At 35.5% G+C, this 21,427-nt stretch overlaps 1 protein-coding gene across 1 annotated transcript in view; it reads left to right on the top strand.

Moving 5' to 3' along the window:
• The first annotated feature begins 3,550 nt into the window (after nucleotides 1-3,550).
• Nucleotides 3,551-21,427, top strand: part of LOC148274564 (CD320 antigen-like) — a 125,469-nt gene continuing 107,592 nt past the window's right edge. The window contains exon 1 of the mRNA XM_088236940.1: nucleotides 3,551-3,647. Within this exon, the coding sequence (XP_088093066.1) occupies nucleotides 3,551-3,647 (97 nt within the window). The remainder of the gene's footprint in view (nucleotides 3,648-21,427) is intronic.

Raw genomic sequence — 21,427 nt, 5'->3', positions numbered from 1 at the left:
TCTGAGGGGGGCGAGCGAGAGAGGCGGTCTCAGCGCTACTCGTAGAGCCGCGTAACGTCGGACAAATCATCCGAACTTTGGAGCTGCGCTTCGGCCAAAAAGAAGTCATCGTCGCAGCCATGCTGGATAGAGTAAGGAGACTTCAATGTCTTCAGGGTACTGGTTCGACGGAGTCACTGATCGAGCTATCTGGTGCCATCAGCAACGTGATCGCCACTCTGGAAGGCTTCGGTGGTGAATATCTTACTACCCCGCAGTTACTAAGCGAGCTAGTAGCGAAACTACCTCTATGTATGCGTACATCGTGGTGGGGGGCCAGACGAGGTGATAATAACAGAGCCACTGTTAAAGATTTTTCTGTCTGGCTAGAAGAAATATCGAGCGCCGCAATGTTGTGCGGAGGTATCGAACCGAACATTTATAGTGGAAAAGGCAATCGAAAACGCGAGTTAGTAAATACCACGGTGGTGCCTCAAATACCTACAGGTGAGAAGAACAAGTGTGCATTGTGTAATCGATTTCACCCTATTCAGTCGTGCCGGGACTATTTAAAGTTATCAGTGGCCGAGCGATGGCAAATAGTTAAAAGTAAAAACTTATGCTTTTCGTGCTTAGGGGAATCGCATAGGGTTACGAAATGTAAACATTCGCGTGAGTGCAGCGTTGATAGGTGCCGTTCATTGCACCATAAAACGCTTCACGAATCTAACCGCGGAGAAGTGCGCGAATATCGACCTACCGCCGAGGTCGGAGCCTCGAGCTCATCGTTTTCGCGACAAAACAATTCCTTGAACGGAAATCAATCCGCAAGGAGAGAATCAAGTGAGAATTTAGTGAGTGAAAGTGAAAACCGCTATGACAATGAAAACTCACGAAATAGAACAGTTGTGAACACGTGGTCAACGAACGGACCGATTCTTTTAAAATTATTACCGGTGGAAATAAGTGGACCAGCGGGAACAGTGACTTCGTACGCCTTGTTGGATGAAGGGTCTACAATTACCCTCATCGACAGTGAAGTGGCGGACCGTGCAGGTGCGTCAGGAAAAATACGAAGACTAAAAATTCACGGGGCCGGTGGCATGAATGTGACGGATGAGTCATCACGTCGCATAACAGTAAATATCCGCGGCGATAACAGTGAAATATACAAAATGCGAGCTAACACGATGCAATATTTAAATTTACCGCCTCAAGCCGTAATGGACGCCGGACAAATTAAAACAGTGCGCCCGCAAAATTTAATTGGCCAAGATAATGCTTCCTTGATTGTAACGAGGGAAGCAAGGAAAAGCGGGAGATATATTATCTCCGTTACTGCATTAGGAGAGGCGATTCACGGCGGTACAAATACAATGCCGTTTCAAACAATCGCCGCAATACAAGACAACGCCCGATTAGAAAATCTTGTGAAGAAAAATTATGCCGTTGACTCGTTAGGTATTTTGCCGACAATTAGAATATCTTGTAGTGAAAAAAGAGCAATTGATATTCTTCAAAACACTACTCGACCTCTGATATCGGGACAATGGGAAACAGGACTTTTGTGGAAAGACGACGTCATAAGCCTCCCAAATAATCGGCAAACGGCGCTACGAAGACTAGAACTAATTGAAAAGAAATTTCGCAAAAACGAATCCTTTGCTATCGCGTACAAAGCGAAAATAAATGAGTATATCAGTAAAGGATATGCCCGAGAGCTCACATGCATTGAGAAAAATACATTGACGAATAGAACGTACTACCTACCGCACTTCGCAGTTAGTCATGTGAATAAACCCGGAAAGCTACGTATTGTCTTCGATGCCGCAAGTCAATATCGCGGTGTTTCGTTGAACGATTGCTTACTAAGTGGACCAGATATGCTAACTTCACTTCTAGGGAACGGATACGATTTCGAGAGGGAAAAATCGCCCTCGCGGCGGATATTAAAGAAATGTTTCTGAGAATCCGAATACGCGACGAAGATCAACAGTCACAAAGATTTCTTTGGCGTGATAATGAAGACGAACATATCCGCGAGATGGTCATGAGCTCAATGACGTTCGGAGCTACATGCTCACCGAGCAGCGCTCAGTTTGTTAAAAATAAAATAGCGGAGGAACAATCACTTGGAATGATGAAAGCAAAGATGGCCATTTTAAATAATTTTTATGTAGACGATTTTCTAACAGGAATCGACTCGGTAAAAGAAAGCATTCAATTGCGAAGCGATATTACCACAGTGCTCGGACGAGGTGGGTTTGAGTTAACAAATTGGGCCTCAAATAATCCAGAGGTAGTACGAGCAATACCGGAAAATCTGCGTGCGAATACATCTATAAATATAATAAGTGGACAAGATGTAACCGAAAGAGTGCTCGGGATAAAGTGGAATCCAGTTAGTGACAATTTTTTGTTTAAATTCAAAGAAACTCCAGCGGTGTCCGAACTCTATATACCTACCAAGCGCGAAATGCTTAGTGAAGTAATGAGCATTTTTGATCCCCTTGGATTCATTGGGTGTTTAACAATCCGACCTCGTATCTTACTACAAGAGGTATGGCGTTCGAAAACTAATTGGGACACTGAAGTAGATGGAAAATACGCGGTAAAGTGGCATAAATGGTTGAAAATCTTACAAGAAACAAATTGCGCGATTCCGAGGCAATGCACAAGCTATAAAGAAGCACCGGTAGAATTACATGTGTTTTGTGACGCTTCGGAGCAAGCAAGCTGTGCGGTGGCATATTTCGTCGAAAGGACAATGGACAAAAGTTTAATCACATTCATAGGCAGTAAATGCAAGGTGAGCCCATTGCGTGCCTTATCGATACCGCGGCTCGAACTGCAAGCCGCTCTTATAGCAGCGCGTCTAGCGGCTACTATTAAAAAGGAATGTGATAGCCGTATTATAAAAACTATTTACTGGACGGACTCGACAACTGTCTTAATTTGGGTACAGAGTGATGCGCGAACATACTCACCATTTGTCGCACACAGATTGGGTGAGATAGACGAACTTACTAACTCAACGGAATGGAGATGGGTGCCCACAAAGCAGAATCCAGCAGATTTAGGTACCCGAGATGGAGAGATACCTGACCTTACGATGAAAGGAATGTGGTTCGGAGGTCCTGAATTCCTCAAATATTCTGAAGATATGTGGCCACCTGTCAAAGGTTTAAATACAAATCGAAACCTGGCTAACACAGAGTTGCGGACCGAAACAATATGTTTGAACAGTGCAATAATGCTGAATGCTCTCCCGGATCAGAACAGGTTTTCGTCGTGGCAACGTTTAATTAGAACTACGGCGTGGATTTTTCGATTCGTCAACAGGTGTCGCAAAAGAGAGCGAATCATTAGCGCTACACTAACTGCTCAAGAAATATCAGCATCGGAACTTACATGGATTAAGATTGCGCAATCCGATAGCTACAACAAAGAGATGGAAATCCTTTCACGGGGGGAGTCTCTCCCGAAAGCCAGTAAAATTTCGTGTCTAAATCCATACCTGGATAAGGATAATGTTTTAAAAATGGGTACTAGATTAATGGCAACAGACAACATGGCCGCCGAAATAAAGTCGCCTATAATTTTAGACGGAACTCATGCTTATACACGCCTGCTTGTAAGAAATTTCCACGAAAAAGCTAATCACGCAAGTACAGAGAGGACGATGAGTGATCTAAGGCAGCGTTTCTTCATCACAAAATTAAGATCAAATATTCGACAAATAATACACCGTTGCCAATTTTGTCGAAACGAAAGGAGTCATCCGATTGCGCCATTAATGGGACAGTTACCGGTAGCACGCCTAGATCATCACGTTCGTCCGTTTACACACTGCGGAGTCGATATGTTTGGACCTTTATATGTAACTGTTGGGCGACATAAAGAAAAGCGCTACGGGGCCTTATTTACATGTATGACGACACGTGCGATTCATATCGAAATAACTCACTCTTTAAGTGCGGACGCGACCATCCAAGCTCTTCGAAGGATGGCCGCGCGACGCGGACACCCTAACACGATGTATTCCGATAACGGAACTAACTTCAAAGGAGCGGATAAAGAAATATCGGAAGCAGTACGACAACTCGCAGACAATCCTGAGCTTCAGAATGCAGCCACCGTGCGGGGAATTCGATGGAAATTCAACTCTCCGGCAAGTCCATTTATGGGGGGTAGCTGGGAAAGGTTGATCCGAAGTGCAAAGCGCGCGTTAATGGCAATATTAAAAGAACAGGCCCCAAAAGAGGAAGTTTTATTGACAGCCATTGCAGAAGCAGAGTTTACTGTGAATACAAGACCTCTGACTCACCTGTCACTCGACGCGAGAGACGCTCCACCACTAACACCTATGCATTTCTTGATAGGTGATGACGGTAGCCAACCTCGCTTAGCGGACTACCGAGACACGCCCCCAGAAGTGTGCCTTAAAAAACAATGGCGAATCGCCCAAAGAATGGCCGATCAATTTTGGAAAAGATGGCTTCGTGAATACCTACCAACCCTCGCCCAGAGACAAAAATGGAGGGAGATTACAAAACCGCTAGAAGTAGGAGATGTAGTGATAATCACGGACCCAGCTCTACCTCGGAACGAGTGGCCACGTGGGATAATTATCGAGGTCAACCCGGGACGAGATGGTATCATCAGAACCGCAAGGGTCAAGACAGCGAAAGGCGAATTCACGCGACCAACGGCCAAACTCGCAGTACTTAATGTAAAACAAGATGACGTCTGATTACTAAGGAGTGTCTCTCGACAGGGGGGAGTGTAGCCGACGTCATAGTCCTTTATTTTATTATTGTATGTTCGTATAAATGTTTCAATTATTATTTTACTTGTATTTAATATATAATCTAGTATGTATGAGTCTGCGAGGCTAATTCCGTGTCTAACCGGCCGCTGCCGTATAAAGGACGAATTGAGCGGGAGCGTGTCAAGCTAGCGGCCCTTTCACGTCCGCTCTAGTCGGCGCTCGATTGTGCAATGAAGGGACGGAGGCGGGGGTCGGGGCTTATACGTTGGCTAGGGGGCGCCTATTTACGTTGGCCGCTCGGGAGAATACTTGACAGGAGTGGGGGGCCGGCACCATTCCCATACCTAAGTTAACCGTAGGGTCAGATTTTGTAATCTTGTATAAATATGTGCACATGTGAGAAATAAAGACATCGATCAAAAACAGTAAACACTCTCTTTTAACTCTACTCTGCCCGATTACTTCGCCACTTCGTCTTCAGATCTTCCCTGCATCTTTCCTGGACTCAGCCGAATCCAAAAGCGGATTTACAACCCGCTAGCCGCTACTGTCAGCCGACAGTATTTGGAATAAATATTCATACCTACGGGCTACTGATACCTATCGCAGCTCGCAGTAGAATACCAGCGCCTTGCCGAGATTTTTACAGTCTCACAATTCTTTATACGAGGCGGAAACGCGTCTCGTACACTTATTATTTTTGTTTTTTTATGTTTTTTATTTCCCTTTTTAATTACTAGAAAAAAAACCGAATATTTAATTATTCTCTTTACGTTACACAAAAATATTAAAACTGTCTATTTATTCCCGCACTACCAGAAGTCAAACTAGAGGATGGGTCATGGGGTTAATCACAAACTCTGAATTTGGGCAAAGAAATTTCAGGTTTCTGGGCCCCAAAATATTCAATATGTTACCCAAACATTGCAAAACCATAACCCGGATTCAATTGAACAAATTTGTAAAAAATTGGTTTCTGGGTTTAGGTCGAGAAAAATCGGAAAATCGACTCAAAATACATTCCTAATAAATTAATATTGTACAACTGTTTAGTAAATGAACTAGTAGGTAGTAATGTTATTGTTTATTTTTGCATAAAAATGTCTGCCTTAAAACAGGTTGTACCTAGTTAGGCAGACTAGACATGATCCAGAGAAATTCATTACCTAAGCGTGTATGTAATAGATAAAGTAATTGTTATTTCTTTTAATAAACTATGATTATTATTATTATTATAGGAGCAAAAGTTCATAAACATCTCTTGTATGCCCACGAACAGGCCATGCCTTTGTGGGATTTTTTTTGTTTACTATTTTTACTGTTAATATGAATTTAATTTCTATGTAATTATCCTTTATTTTTTAATACTGTTTTACCCCTTATATATACTGTTAAAAACACAAAAAAAATATTAAAAAATTTTTTTTTTGAAAACCCAATCAATGACAGGTCATAAGCTCTTTCTCAGAAATGTTTTCCCTCTCTGTTGCAACAAATTTAGAAATATACATATTTTTAAAATATCAGTTTTACGGAGCAGACAGATGAAAATGACTAAAGTTTTAACACAAGACTTTAGATTAAGTTACCTTGTGACTAAGTGTAAAACTAAGGTGCAAGTTTGGTTTTCGGTCTGGTGCATTATGGTAAATTTGAATTCTCACCTAGTTAGGTACTCTTTCCGAGGCAGGTAGAAGATAGAGGAATGTAGCATTTAATATTTCATGCTTCCAGAACAGCTAGAAAATCGCACTGCATACTGAAATCTAGTACAGAGATATACAATATATACATATCTATGGATAAATATTGCATTGTGCAGACAGAAAACATGAGCACTGGGGAAAAAAGAATGAGTTATGGCATGGTCGCTTAATCATTCCTATGTTGAAATAGAGCAGTCTCTTAATCTGTCTTCATCAGAGAACGTAGAACGGAGATGGATCGTATGTATATTTCAAAAATACTTGCTATGAGTGATGTCCCAATCTATCTAGTTTTATGTTCGCAACTGAGTCACCAGAAGTAAAAATTTGCTATTTATCACATTTTTAAGAGTAAGTTGAAGTCACAAAGTTCTTTTACTAGCAGGACATCAAAGAATTGAAAATTTCCCTTCTCCCGTATGTTTCGCCATTCTGCTGAATGTCATAAATTTTACCAAAATGAGTCTGGAAGGTGAGATCACATACTGTTTTCCTTAAGATACTATAAAATAAGAAATGTAACATGTAATATATATTTTAATGTTTTGAAAGAAAGTGTACTTTTTATGTTGTAAATTACTTTTAGCCAGAACCTTAGTCTATTGCAGGTTCCATAACCAACTAAACTTTGAATCAATAATTCTGTAACATTCTCAATTCATAACAGATTATGGAAGGGAGGCGTTTAAAGTCCATTACTGGTTCATTTCTTTGTTAACGAATCGGGTTGTGGTCCTGTGGCTAGTGTCTCGGACTCACGGCCCAAAGGTCCGTGGTTCGAATACCACATTTTATAATAGAGAGTTATTTACAACTCGTTGAAAATGGCCCATAAAATTAAATGTTTGGGTAAATCATAAGAACGCAAATATTTCTTAAAAAAAAAAAAAAAAACATACAATTTTGAGTAATGTTTCAATGCTGCAGAATAGCGTTTATTTGGTATTTTTAGTAACAATCATTTACAAACTAAGTCTGGAGTGTCTAAGAATGGAGCTTTTTGCTACTATCCGTAGCCCTGTTAAAGGTACTTTCGGATATACAGACCTGGTGGCTTCCAGAAAGAATTTCAAGGGTTTCAAAAAGTTTTTTAATCATTTCGGCGAATTGATCATGTCTAATCAGTTTAACCCCTGTTAGTGAAGAATTCACTTCCCTCTTTTCTCAATCCAATGAAGTGCATATTGTGTACTTCTGGATTACCTGCTTTCAGCACAAAGATGCTAAGGCTACCAGATTAAAAAGAGCTCCTTCGGGCAGCTTTTCTCGTTCGGCAACGAGCAACTTTTCCGTGTACGTGGGCACCGCCAAGGAGACTTACGTCCTCAGATAGGGTGTGCGGCATATAGTGGGCAAACTACCAACTAAATCTTAAGACTTCAGTGGGACACATTTTTTCAGGACGGGCTTATTATACTGACTTTTGTATTATATACATTTATTTAGTACATTTCACTTTAAGGTATTAAGCAGTAATTTTTTAATCTTTTTTTTTCAATTGAAGGTCTTCCATGTTAATGATGGTTTGCGGAAGATCATTGAACGACCCTGGAATAGCGCAATTTGATGTTCGTTCTCCGAAGTAATTTGTAATTCGGGGAACGATCAAGGAACCCTTAGTTTTTAATCTACTGCTGTGAGTGTGGGGAACTTGTTTAAATATTTCTGATCAACAAAGTGATCTACCATCAATTCGTAGTCACAAAGTCGTTTTACCGGCAGGACATTACAGAATTTAAAGCTGTCTTAGAATATGCTTTAAAAATGAAATACGTGAAGTGGTACAAGTCACATTGTGTGTCTTCTCACATTTGATTGTTCAATGTTGTTTTAAAGGCAATTTTTATACAAATTTCACGTACCTACTTTTGTTTACCTAATAGTATCTTTAAATAAGGTATACTATGGTAACCAATTTTACCATTGAAATATTGGAATTATAAACTTTTTTCTCAAATCATACTTTTCTCAACCTTTCGTAGACCTCATAGAGTGAATTTGCGTACTTAACTTAATCCTAAATATTTATGATTATTTAAAACATCTATTTACAGTAGGGTAATAGCATTTATTTGATTTCATTAGTATGTTTTCTAATTTATATGTATTTTTCATTTTGCAGTATAATTATTATTGATGTGAATTGTTTAAGCATAGAATTAAGAATAGTCCAGAAACCCCATAGCACATCAAACAGAAGGTGACTAAACTACTCATAAATGAGTAAGTTTACGTTTTGACCCATTTCTTCGTAGAAATACTACTAGGATCTTAAAGAAATAGGATGCAATCACATTTCATGTGCAATTAGCAAATGAATGTGTATGTAAAAAATGCATTAGTTAAAAATTGAATTATTTTTCCATCTGTCAGATTGTCAAAGAAACAAAATGAACATTTCACTTCATGAACTTTTTTTTTATATATGGGAGTTGCTTTATTATTTATCTTGCTTATAATATACAAGGTTTATATTTCAAAAAGTGGATTTTTCTGCAATTTATATCATTAAATTTATCTCAACTTTTGGGATTAGGAGGAATATACTAATGTGGTCCAATCAGGAACTTCTCAGCATTTGCTCACGTGGAGAGGAAACCACTTAAAACTCTTCAGGAGAAGCCGGCCTGTTGGCAGTAGTCAACAGGCCTTTCGTTCCACTAAAGGAGTGTTCGGCATTTTGTTCCCTACTTTGGTTTATTTTACAAATTGCCTGCACTTTATTGATCATGTATGATACTACCTCTCGTATGAGTTCTTTATTATCTATCACCGATGGGATGTCGTATAGATCTTCACCCAGGCTTCTGCATCGCGCCTCCAGCTGTTGTCTTTAAAAGCTGAAAAAGGGGCAATGCATCAACAGGTGAGGGGCATCTTGAGGAGTTTCGTCATCGCATGGGCAGCTGTCAATCTCAGAGAGCTTGAAGCGATGCAAGTAGCTCATGAGTGAGCTCGTAGCCAGCATTCTGCATTTTTCTGAAATCATAGGCATGGAAATAAAACAACCCTTTAAATCAATACAATAAATAGCGATTTAAAAGGTGGTTTTACACTGCAGTATTCTTCCATTGTTTGTTCCTGACTGGCACCCGAAGCGTGAGACTGATCATCTTACGTGATTCTGATTGAGACATGATGATATTAATGTTTCATTCGTTTTCATGTTTTCAAACTTATCATTTTATTACAGAAGTGTGTATGTGATAGATATTTTCTTTTGTCGTGATACTGAATGCTGACAATGGTCACAAGTGGTCACATGCTACAAAGCGTTGTCAAATACATTTATTTTTATTCTCTATGTTGTTATTTTGTATCGAAGCACTCACGTGACCCGATAGGGGGCGATTACAATCGGAAGATACGGTAGGCATACCTTAACTATGACGGTATAATTGAAGATAACTTTTCTCTAGCGGTTATGAACATACGCTATCGATCCTGCATCATCGAATTTTGAGGTAACAACATCGATAGGTCTCGGGGCACACGTCCTACTCACGGTACATTTATTTATTTAACTTTTTGTACATAATGTTATTTTTACATTGGCGGGCTTATTGCCAAATGGCAATTTCTTCCAACCAACCAATAAAATAAAAGTTTTATTTTTATAGTTCAAGTTACTGAACATATTCAATGGAAAAAAATGTTAAAAGCTAAAGATATATAAAAATAGAAATAAACGTATTTGTTTATAAATTACCCTAAATCAAAACTATTACTCAATGGGCAAAAGGAAAAAAGAGGAAAAAGGAAAGAGGAAAAGAGGAGAGATTAAGGAAGAGAAAGGAGATGTTTCTTCCGACGTGATTTAAATAGAGATAATGTAGTAACATCTTTGATGGTGTACGGGAGATGATTCCACAGTCGAGCCGCATGGACTCTATATGAGTTAGAGAAGAAAGAGTCTAATACATTTACGCACTAGAGAGGACGAAACGCAAGTTCAAGCAAGCGCTTTTTGCTTTAATTGCTATTGATTTAAATTTAAAATCGTTTTCGGGTGGCTTCTTTTTTTCACAGAAACCTATTAAAAATACTAAAAAGAAACAAGTTATTTAAATTTATTTCAACAGTAAGGGAAAACATTTTTGAGAAAGGAATATGGAAGTCTAGGCATTTACATAGCTTATGACCTGTAATTGGCTGGTTTAAGTGGCCACTTTACGCACTGTGTAACATTCACCTTTATACCTATGTTTGAACATCCACATTTCCTCAACTCTTCCATCTGTTGACTTTTGTGAAGTCAATGAGCTGAAACCTTTATCACGTGCGTGAGATTCATCCGGCTGAACCAAATCACCGCCTGAAAACAATTTTCCAATTTTTATACTTCTCCTTTTACCAGGTAGTTAATTCAACAATGTTTGAGCGTGTCCAAATGCTTGCAGACTGGCTGGATTTCATCCTAAATAAGTAAATCTAAGTAAGTTAATTTAAAATCATAATGGTTTGACAGATAGGACAGCAGTAACATCGCACCATCTTGCGGTAAGGATTTAAAAATTAGAGGTAGTTACGTTAAATCATAATTTGACGATAGAGATGACATAAAAATATAAGTATGATCGTTTCATTATTTTTTATCGACAGCCAAATCTTCCTGAAAACACGTATCGACATATCGATAGTTCCGGACTCGTAATACCGACTTATAAATACAGCAGACGCTCTCTTGACCGGCGCTGCTTTTACCGTCCCGCCGCTTTACCCGGCCTCTTCTAGGAATGCCTTTTTTGGAGTGATGTGTGGCTTTTTCCTAGGTTAAGAAATGTTAATTTATAATGTTTGAGTTTCTAATACAGAATAAAAGTTCCGTTTTCTTAGTGTTTTGAAAAAAAAAGTGTTTTTTTCCTTGCGAAAGTGTTTTTTTAAATGTGTTTTTCACTACCTTCTCTTAACCGGCTTTGACGGGACCGACCCAGAGCCGGATTAAGAGAGCGTACACTGTATATGAGAAATGTTAAGTTTACCTTCTCGATACATTCCGATAAAGATAGCGTTTGTAATCGCCCTCCAGCGTACTACAATACACTCTACTCTCCTCCCCCTTCGAACGAAAAAGCCTCTCACCAATATATACAGTAACAATGGAAGCAGACATCGAACTTTTACTGTGTAACGTCAGATATTTTTTTTTTGTTGATTTGTGTATTTTGATGATAGGAGTAGTAGAATAGAATATAAATGTCAACGTTTACATTTTTAACATCTTGTCGCTTTAGTTCGTTTTTATTCAACAGACCAAAACACAAATCTGCAAAAATACAGCTTTAAAGTTTTTTTTTACTTCATAGACATAAATAACGACCACAGCTTAAGTTAAAATTCATTTGAATTATATAAATTGAGGCTTTCTCAGAACTTGTGTACAATTAACTTAATTTCGTTAAAAATTATATGTTGGACAAAAACGAACTAAACGACGATCTGTAACTGTTTTTTATTTTATTTTATTTATATTTCTTTTCTAAAGCTTTTCATTTTAGACTAAAATAAAAAGTTTTTTATCTGTGTATTAATGTTCATTTTTGCCTAAGTATTGAATTTACACGAACCAAAGCACAAAGCTCATTATGCAAAAAAGTTCACACTGCTTGAGACGCTTGCATGATCGGCTTTTGAACCTTTCAAAATCAGCTCCATGTTAATTAATCACATAGCGTATCCCGATCACTAGCACAAATTATTATTAAATATATTATGATGCAAATATGCATCTACATAGAGTTTTAGTGTCCAAGAGGTGGTGTAACTTTAACCCAACGTTTGTTTTAACAGACCTGTATTATGTTATTTTGTAAATCTAATATTTACAAACGGTATGGTAATTAAATTAAACACACGATTCTAAAATTCCCATTTCATGCAAGGAAATTCTGACCTTCGGGTCTCGGTTAGTAAAAATCTTCGACACCTAGAAATTTTAACCCTTTAGGCCTCACAGTGTATTGTTGTACAGAGCAATCGAAATGTGATAAAGAAGAATATGGCATTTAACATTACGCAACTATTTTTATTTTTTTAAATTCAGATACATTGGTATATCAAATTCGTCTCTGCACAAAATATTAGGTAAGCGAGCGATTGAAATGTGATTAAAAAGAAACTGTCAAAATAAATCCAATTAAAACAATTTAAGAAATCTTCGGCATTTATAGTTTTTTTAGTTTTCAGCCAGTCGGTTTCCTATTTTCTAATTGCATCTATCAATTAAGTCTACAAGCATACTCTTCTCGCCGGTTTTACAATAAAAATATAATAAATGTTTGTATCGTCCACATAGCAGGGAGACCACAATCCACATTTTTTGTAATGTTTTTCATATATTTGGTGTATAAGAGATTGAGAAGTGGTCCTAGTCTAAGCCTTGAAGAACTCCAGTAGTCACTTGAAAATTGGGTATGCTCTTCTTCTGGAACACAACTTAAGACTTAGTTTGAAACTCTATTTGTTATTGCAACTCATATACTCTTGAACGAGAACAACGTAAAATTAAAAAAATATTTTCAATTTAAATTACGTTTACGTGTGTCAAATAATAAAATAAATCCCTGTTGCTTAATTTTAAGTTATCATTATTATCAGCAGAACAATAAATGACATCCTTTTTTATGTATAAATTATTAATTTACTGGCTTTTAACCGCGGCATCGCTCGCGTGGTATTAGGGAGAAATTAGTTTTCTCGTTTTCGAGATAAAAAGAAGTCTGTATCGATTGCCAGTCTTGTAACTATCGATATGCCAAAAAAACCGAAGATCCTTCTGTCTATGGCAAGGTAGCATCGTTATATTTTTTTTAATATTCATTAACTTTTCCCCAAAAAAATTTCTCGAGGGAGTGAAATGTTTTTTCGGGATGAAAAGTAGCTATGCTTAAAAGTGCTATGCTTATGCAAAAAATCACGTTCATCGGTTACTCGGTAGCATATTATTTATTCGTATTAACATAACTGAGGCCCATAGAGCTTATTTAATAAGGCCAAGAGAACAGATTCATTAAGACTGACTAAATGAGGCCTAAAGGGCCGAATCTATCAGCATGTAACAGTTGGGCACAGTTTACTGTTATCTTTTTAAACGACTTTTAAAAAAAAAAATTCAATTGCTTACTAACCATTATTCTTACGAAGATATAAATATTTCTGTAATTTTTGTGTGGTTTTTGTACCATTATTTCTGAGAGATTATTCTTTATTACATTTAAATTATTCCGAATAACAAAAAAAAAGTGTGGCCCAAAGGGATGATAGTTTTAGATGACCGAGATCCAAATCAATTGAGGTGCGAAGAGCCGAAAACTGAGGCCCGGAGAAATGATTTCATGTTGTCCGAAGGGCCGAATTCTCCACCTTATAACAGTCGACGATAGCCGACGGGTATCCTGCTAGTTTTATTTTTACTTTTGTTTGTATTGATTTGTATTTGTCATATATATTATTTGTATCCACCACGATGTACTCATATTTATGTAAAAGTTTCGTAAGCGTTTATGAAAAAAATGCTTCTACTGGGACCCCTGTAGACGGATTTTCACGCAAGGGAACCCGTCTCTGTGAAAGTTTTCTCGTGGACTAATGAGGCCCTGTGGCGTAGCAATCTTCCCGGCCCTCCCACAATATATTCCTCCTATTTGCATGTAAAAGGACGCTGTCGATGCACGAGAACATCCCGTGCTTATGTTTGCTCGTGGCAAACTGCGCCGGTCTAATATTTGCATTGTTTGCGGCGCCAAAGGTGAGGTTTCCAAGCCATTTGCCATTTTGGATTTCAGTTGGTGAGGCGACTGTTTTCAAATAGAATAATGTCCTAGCGCTAATGCCCGCTGGATTTACACTCATTAACTGCAACAGATTATGAAATTCATTTGTGTACTCGTATCAGTAATTGAATTTCATTCCAGTCCAACGCCTTTAATCAATAATCTCATTGGAATAGCATTATTTGCAAAGCCAGCCATATGCAAAGGTACCACAAATTCACCAATCCTATTTGTTTTTCGTTGATTCGTTAAATTTTCGCTACCGACTACTAAAAGGTACGAAATATTTTCGAAAATGGGGATCAAACAATGATCTTTTGATTCGCAAAATTATGCAGACCCGGTTCTCGTTCTATTTCACACACAGAACTTGAATCGGGTTGCGGTCCTCACTGTGGACTCACAGATCAGAGGTCCCGCTCTACCAAAACTTGGGTCCCATTTTATAATAGTGAGTTATTTAAACACGTTGAAAATGGCCCCCAAAATTGAAATATTTGGGTAAATCATAAGGACGCAAATATACTAAAAAAAAAAAAAAACAGTATTGTCCATCCGCCCGGATACAGAACATGTATATATTGTTTAATTTCTAAAATGTCGTTTATGAATAAATAATTTTACTGAACACTGCAAAATATAGTTTTACTGTAAATATTGGGGAGTTTAACTAAATAAACAGTGTTATACAATAAATGAAAATAAAATATTTCATATTTCATGAAGCGTAAGACTGTTAAGCTTACCTTTATGCAAAAAAATCAAGATTGAAGACAGTTTGGTGTTGGTGCTAATACTATGCACCATTATTATTTATATATTTATTTAATTCACATAATCGCCCGGAGGGCTTTTACAAATATATCCTACATGACACTTAATACCTATATATTGTCGGGAAAAAAGTGTGTATAAAAAATATAAATGTTTTTAAAAAACACTTTCGTTTTAAACCACTAATATTTTATTATAATTAGGAATCGAATATAAATCCTATTTTATAATTTTAACTCCTGTCCATAGAATTAAGAATAGTCCAGAAACCGCATACGCACATCAAACAGAAGGCGACTAAACTATTCATAAATGAGTAGGTTTACGTTTTGACCCATTAGTTTCTTTGTAGACGTCGCTCAGTACGCAACTCCTGATTTGAATTCAACTATGCCGTGTTGTGTCTTTTTGGAGTGTAGAAGTACTGCTAGGATCTTAAAGAAATGAATGTGTATGTAAAAAATGCATTAGTTAAAAATTTAATTATTTTTCCATCTGTCAGATTGTCAAAGAAACAAAATGTAAATTTCGTTAGTGTTGCCAGGGTAGTAATTTTTTTTTACCCTATTTTGCTCATCTAATGAAAGAACTAATGAAAATTATACCTCGGATTAAACAACGCCGTGGGGGAAACTTGAACGACATTATTTTTAAACACCAAATATTATAAAACATGATATAAAAATATCCGTTTTATGTAAAATAAAATTTATTTTATATGTTAAGTTCAAAGTTAATTAATTCAATTACGCTTACTAAATGACCCTTTACTTATCTTCTCTGTTGTGTCAATCAATGTTTCCGCGTGCACAATAAAATTTTAGAGAAATTAACATATTGCCTTTTTTTACCTAACATTTGTGTTATGATTTTTTTTTCCCATCAAGCAACATTACGCGGCGACATCACGAATGCGCGCGGCGAAAGTAGGGCACAGTAGGGGGATTATTGGACACAGTCCGATGTATTCAAATATGATTCTACGCTCCTTCTGGACTATTCTTAATTCTATGCTCCTGTCTAATTTTAGAACAGCTGAAAATGATCGATTTTCAACTCCCCTCAACCCTCACCTCATGCCTATTCCATACCATACTACTCGTCATAACCTGCATTTATATTAGAGTTAAGAAACATTAAATTATAAAATGGGATTGATATTCAATTCTTAATATACCCTTACGCCGATAAAGGAGCACGTGTTGTTTCGAAACCGGTCGGTAAATAAATGAAATATGAGTTGTTAAAACAGTGTTTTTATTTTAATTACATGAATAACCATAACGGTACTTCTATAGTAAATTTTATAATTATTCAGTTAAATATACGCACATTGTCCACTAAAAAGATCTGCCTTTTTCTTAGCTGCACTTTTCGATTTTTAATATTTTCCAACCCACGTCCGCAGTTCAAAATCGATTACCGCCAAAAGTTTCCAGGGGTTGTTTTTGCCCCCTGGTGAAGTTTTAGTTTGGCCTTTGGACCGGATTTTGGGAGTTCGGAGCCATTCGGGCTGAATCTCCTAAAAATAAAACTTTTGATTCTTTTTGTTCTACTAAAAATTCGCGATTCCGCCAGTCTTTAGAATTATATTTTTTGGGTTTTGATATTAAGTACACAGTGAATTAATCCTGTATTAAATACTCACTAAACAAACCAAACTAACCATCACGCCGTTGCCCCGTAGGGGAAGGCTGAGAAGATAGAACGTTTAGGTTATTATTATCAAGAACTCAGTATTTTTGTCTCTCATTGAATACATTTTTGTTATTTTCTTAGGTTAACCTTTTCTTTTTTTAAAAATAAATAAATAATTTACATTATTTAGATCTTAATTTTAATAGGTGCTTTTAATTTTTTTTTTTTTCTGTAGATGTTAATTGAAATTGATTATAGTTATGAGCACACAATATTTATATGTGTATATACATTTTTTCCTATGCATGAAATATATCCAAGTAAATGGCTATTCTTTTATTTTATTCATTAAAAAAAAAAAGTTTTTAAAACCATTTAATCTGGTTTTGTTGAGTTTTTTCTTTTCTATTTTCTTAACAATGCATCAAAAACAAAATAATATATGTTCATTATTTTATATGTTTTTATTTGTATACAGTATTATGTATGTATGTACTCTTATTTGATTATTAATTAAAACTAATGTCTGAGCACTCGATGACAAACTATTATTTAATAGTTTATCGGGACAAAATATGTTTTAATACTTTGTTTTCATTTTATAATGTATTGATATTGTACTATAAATAAAAAAACGAAAAGACGATGGCTACTCACATTTAATAGGGAAATATCACTGTTTTTTTACTTTTTAAAATTATTAATGGTCTACGAAATAATGTCGAGTAAAAAAAATATTTTTACTACTTATTAGTAACAACTTTTGTTTTTTAATGTATAATTTTGAATTCCGTTAAAAACGCTCCATTGCATTGGCCACACCCCTAATACGTCACGATTTGGGTAAATTTTGAACTTTATTTGTGACCTTTTAAATTTACATAGAACATTGTCACGAATCTTGACGTCACAATTATCAAGGCTAAGCATGTCGCGTTTTTGCAGGGATATATATATATTTGTATATATATATTTTTTTAAAGTTATGTATGAAAACATTTCTCTACAATATCCAAATTGATAATACAATTTATTTTTCTAAATCCATTTCATATATTTTATAAGTATTCTTAGTATGTGATATTTCCCTATTATTTACACAAAAAAACAAACAAACAAACTAATCATCACGCTATTTTCCCGTAGAAGTAGGCAGAGAAGATATAAAACGGCACATCACTCTGTCTTTGCATACGGACCTCGCTTCCTTTACATTCGTACATTTTCTCATGCACCAATTTTTACGACTTTTGACATCATTTTTATAAATATTTGCTGTAGGTTATGCCATGTATTTCTTGGTCTTTTTTTATATCTACATCCATCACAATTCGCATCGTAAATCGTTTTAGCCGTTATTTTGCAGTCCATTCGCACATGTCCATGCCAACGCAGAAATCCATTCTTGATTTTGTCGATAATGTTCATCTTAGCCGTACATTATGTACGGATCTTGACATTTGTGCACCTATCGTTACAGTTTTACCACATATTCGCCTGAGAGATCACACCTTGACAGTATTCCGCCTATTTTCATCTTTGTTTTTATAGTAAATAAATAATCCCATGTTGGTAAAAGTAGTAAAATATCTTTTTTGATACAGGATTGCTCAGCAAACCACGTGATTATAAAAACAAATATAGATAAATCGATAAATGACATGTCAAAAAAATAATCATCATATCATCATTGTAATTTCCCCATCAACATCCAGTAGTGTATAGGGTACTGCATTCGTAGTCTCAATGCAGCGAATATTGATATTTTGATACATGATCAATGATCAGTCTTATGCGTTAGTTCATATCAAGAGACTATAAAAAATTGCCGTTAAAATCACATAATATGTATTTTCCTAATAATCACTTCCATGAAGATTTTTTTTGTATAAATTCAATGTGCAGTTGCAATAAACAAAAAGTTTTTTTTATTTTATTATTCTTAAAAGCAATTTTTATAAATATATTTATTCTGCTTGTGTTAGAAAAGGTTTTAGGCGTATATATTATTGTGCTATATTTAGTTATAAGGGTGCTAAACTTGCTTTGTTTCTTTGTTGTTCTCAATATGTGTTATTTTCTAAATGTTAATATTATTTATGTCCCGAATTGAGTTGTTGTAACTCCTGGGAATGTAATTCAACATAATATACTTGTAAAATACTTGGATAATATATATGATTTATAAATTAAATTAAAATAAATAAGTTATGATTATTTTTACAGGTTGAGAAAAAAGGGAACTTAATCTGGTACAAGGAATGGGACAATGAATATCAATATTTTGTAAATGGTACAGCGATTCAACCGTATCATATGCGCTACATTTGAACGTTGTTATGCAGAAATCAGCCAATCCATAATTTTGAAAAAAATAGATATTGGTGTTATCGGGTGCAGTAAGGTCAATTCTATGTTCTGCTAAAGACAGATAGGCCGCTTTTATACAAAAAACTGTAATAATCACCTGAAAATAGTGTCTAACACAAAAATGCCATTTCTCAATTTGCAGACACCCACGGCACTAGAGATTTCTTACAGTACTTAAAAATCATTAAACCCCGTGTTATTTTCATTGTGCAACATATATACCTTGTTTTTAAAACTGTGAATATTTTATTAAATATCTCTGTTTATTAAGTTAGTATTCTTTGTTTATTCTTTAATGTAAAAACATTTCCAAAAAGTATATTGTTAAGTGTCCTCGGCACGGGTAACCCCAGTGAGGACACATTATTTTTATTATTAATTATAGTTTGTAAGAGAAAAATATGAATAAATAAAATACGTTGTTAGATTCTTGTTTGCAATATAAAAAAAATTCATGTATTCATTTTTTATCATTTATAAAAGTCGAAAACATTCCAACTGTTGTGTAGATTTGATTATTCACTCTTGTCACAAACGTGCAATTATCTCAGTTCACTTTGCTTTCTGCATTACTACGTTCAATCGGTGTTCCAATGTAGAGCCCTATCCAGTATCAGGGGTATAATATTGATGACCATTATTGCACTGGATAAGATAAAGAATTTCGTTATTAAGTTCCATCGCCACAAGTACCCAATCAATTATTAATTAACTAACAAAACCCTCTTCCTTAGCCAAGTTGTAGTAACAAGTACCCTCGTATTTTTCCATACAAAATAATTAGGTAACAATACATTTGTACAAACTTCCCCGGTTTGCGCTTCAATGCGTTTGCAATTATGCTTTAGTGATTCTCTTCGGAAACATTCAATAAGACGCTTGTTCACTGCAATCTTATTTCGCAAAGCAATTGTATTGAGTTGTACTGCGCTCTAATGCAAACTAATTTGCATTATTTTATTTTATTTTATTTTTATTTTATTAACATAAACGACAAATCTGCCTTTTACAAACATTTATAATACTACATATTTGGCTTAATACGAGTATTTTATTTTTTTTAAACATAAATTTGATTATACCCAAAATTTATATTTAAAAAATTAAACCTTAAAATTATACAACATATTCAGTAGAAAATATAAATAATAAAACATTCTGCAGTAATACAACAAGAAAATCATAAGTACTGTTTCATACAGCTAGGCAAAGCGAACAAAAAACTGTGTATATTTTGAAATGCATGAATAAATAAATATAATTACCACTCTCCATCTTTGAAAAAGTTCAAAAGGTTTGTTCTATAGGAACAATACCCTGCACTAAATATATCAGATACGTGGGAATAACTATTGCCGAGTTCATGAAGTATATTTAAAACGGTATTACAAGTATACACTGTCCGTGAATTGTTGCTACGAAACGGTGGCACCTTTCTGTCATTCTTCCAGGCACCCTGAAGTTGAAATAGTTCAGGGCAATCCCATATTGAATTTACAATTTTTAATAAATTTAAAAGGTCTATATTTTTTCTTCTACCGTTAAGTTTTATCAAATTATAAGCGCAGTTTCGGTAATATGTATCTCATTTTATATCATCTATAAAACCGAGGAACTAAATAAACTTACTTATTTAATAATTCCTCAAAGAAAAGGACATTTAGGGTAACGGAGTTACAAATTAATGAAGATATTGGTTTCAATGCTGCATTTTGTTGGTACCAGTAATATAATTACGCATATACCGCTGAAATTGTTTATACTACAAATTTTGCAGTCACCAATTAAAATGCATATTATATTATGCAATACGGCTGAAAGGATACACTGCTTCGCTGCCCCGCTTTGCCCAAAAGCCCGGAGACTACGGCAATGTCAAAAAGCTCTAACAATACGCTTCTTCAAGCTACTGCAGGGTGGTCCACTTACCCCTGTTTAAGCAGTGGCTACTATGAGGACTTAAGGACACCATGGACCAGGATGTGTAAAATCTAATGTATTTTTTAAAATTCCTTATATATTTTTTTCCGGAACATCTTTTTAATTTCTATACATTTATGAATGCTGGTTTTTTTGTGTTATATGATAAAACTAATTTTCTATTATCTAGCCTTTTTACTGTATTAAAATTATTATTATTGTGTACTTGGGCACCGAAATTTACTGTACTGATAATTTTGTAATATTAATTTCTCCGTTCTGACCTCATAACACATTATGCCTTCGTTTCGAAAGTTTGTACGTATAATTATACCTTATAAGGGAACTGATATCATTGCGATGTATTAATAATGTACCAGTTTATTACAGCCGTAATAGTTTATTAATATGACTAGCATTTATATGTTCAATATAAATGTTTAAACATCGGAAGTGCATTTATATATAAGGTTATCAATATGCAAATTTAACTTTAT

Source organism: Micrasema longulum, unplaced genomic scaffold, assembly GCF_059751315.1.
Source record: "Micrasema longulum isolate JH-2025_06_02 unplaced genomic scaffold, ASM5975131v1 h1tg001621l, whole genome shotgun sequence".
Classification (NCBI taxonomy): Eukaryota; Metazoa; Arthropoda; class Insecta; order Trichoptera; family Brachycentridae; genus Micrasema; species Micrasema longulum.
The sequence above is the reverse complement of the archived record's forward strand: the minus strand, read 5'-3'. Positions and strand labels throughout refer to the sequence as shown.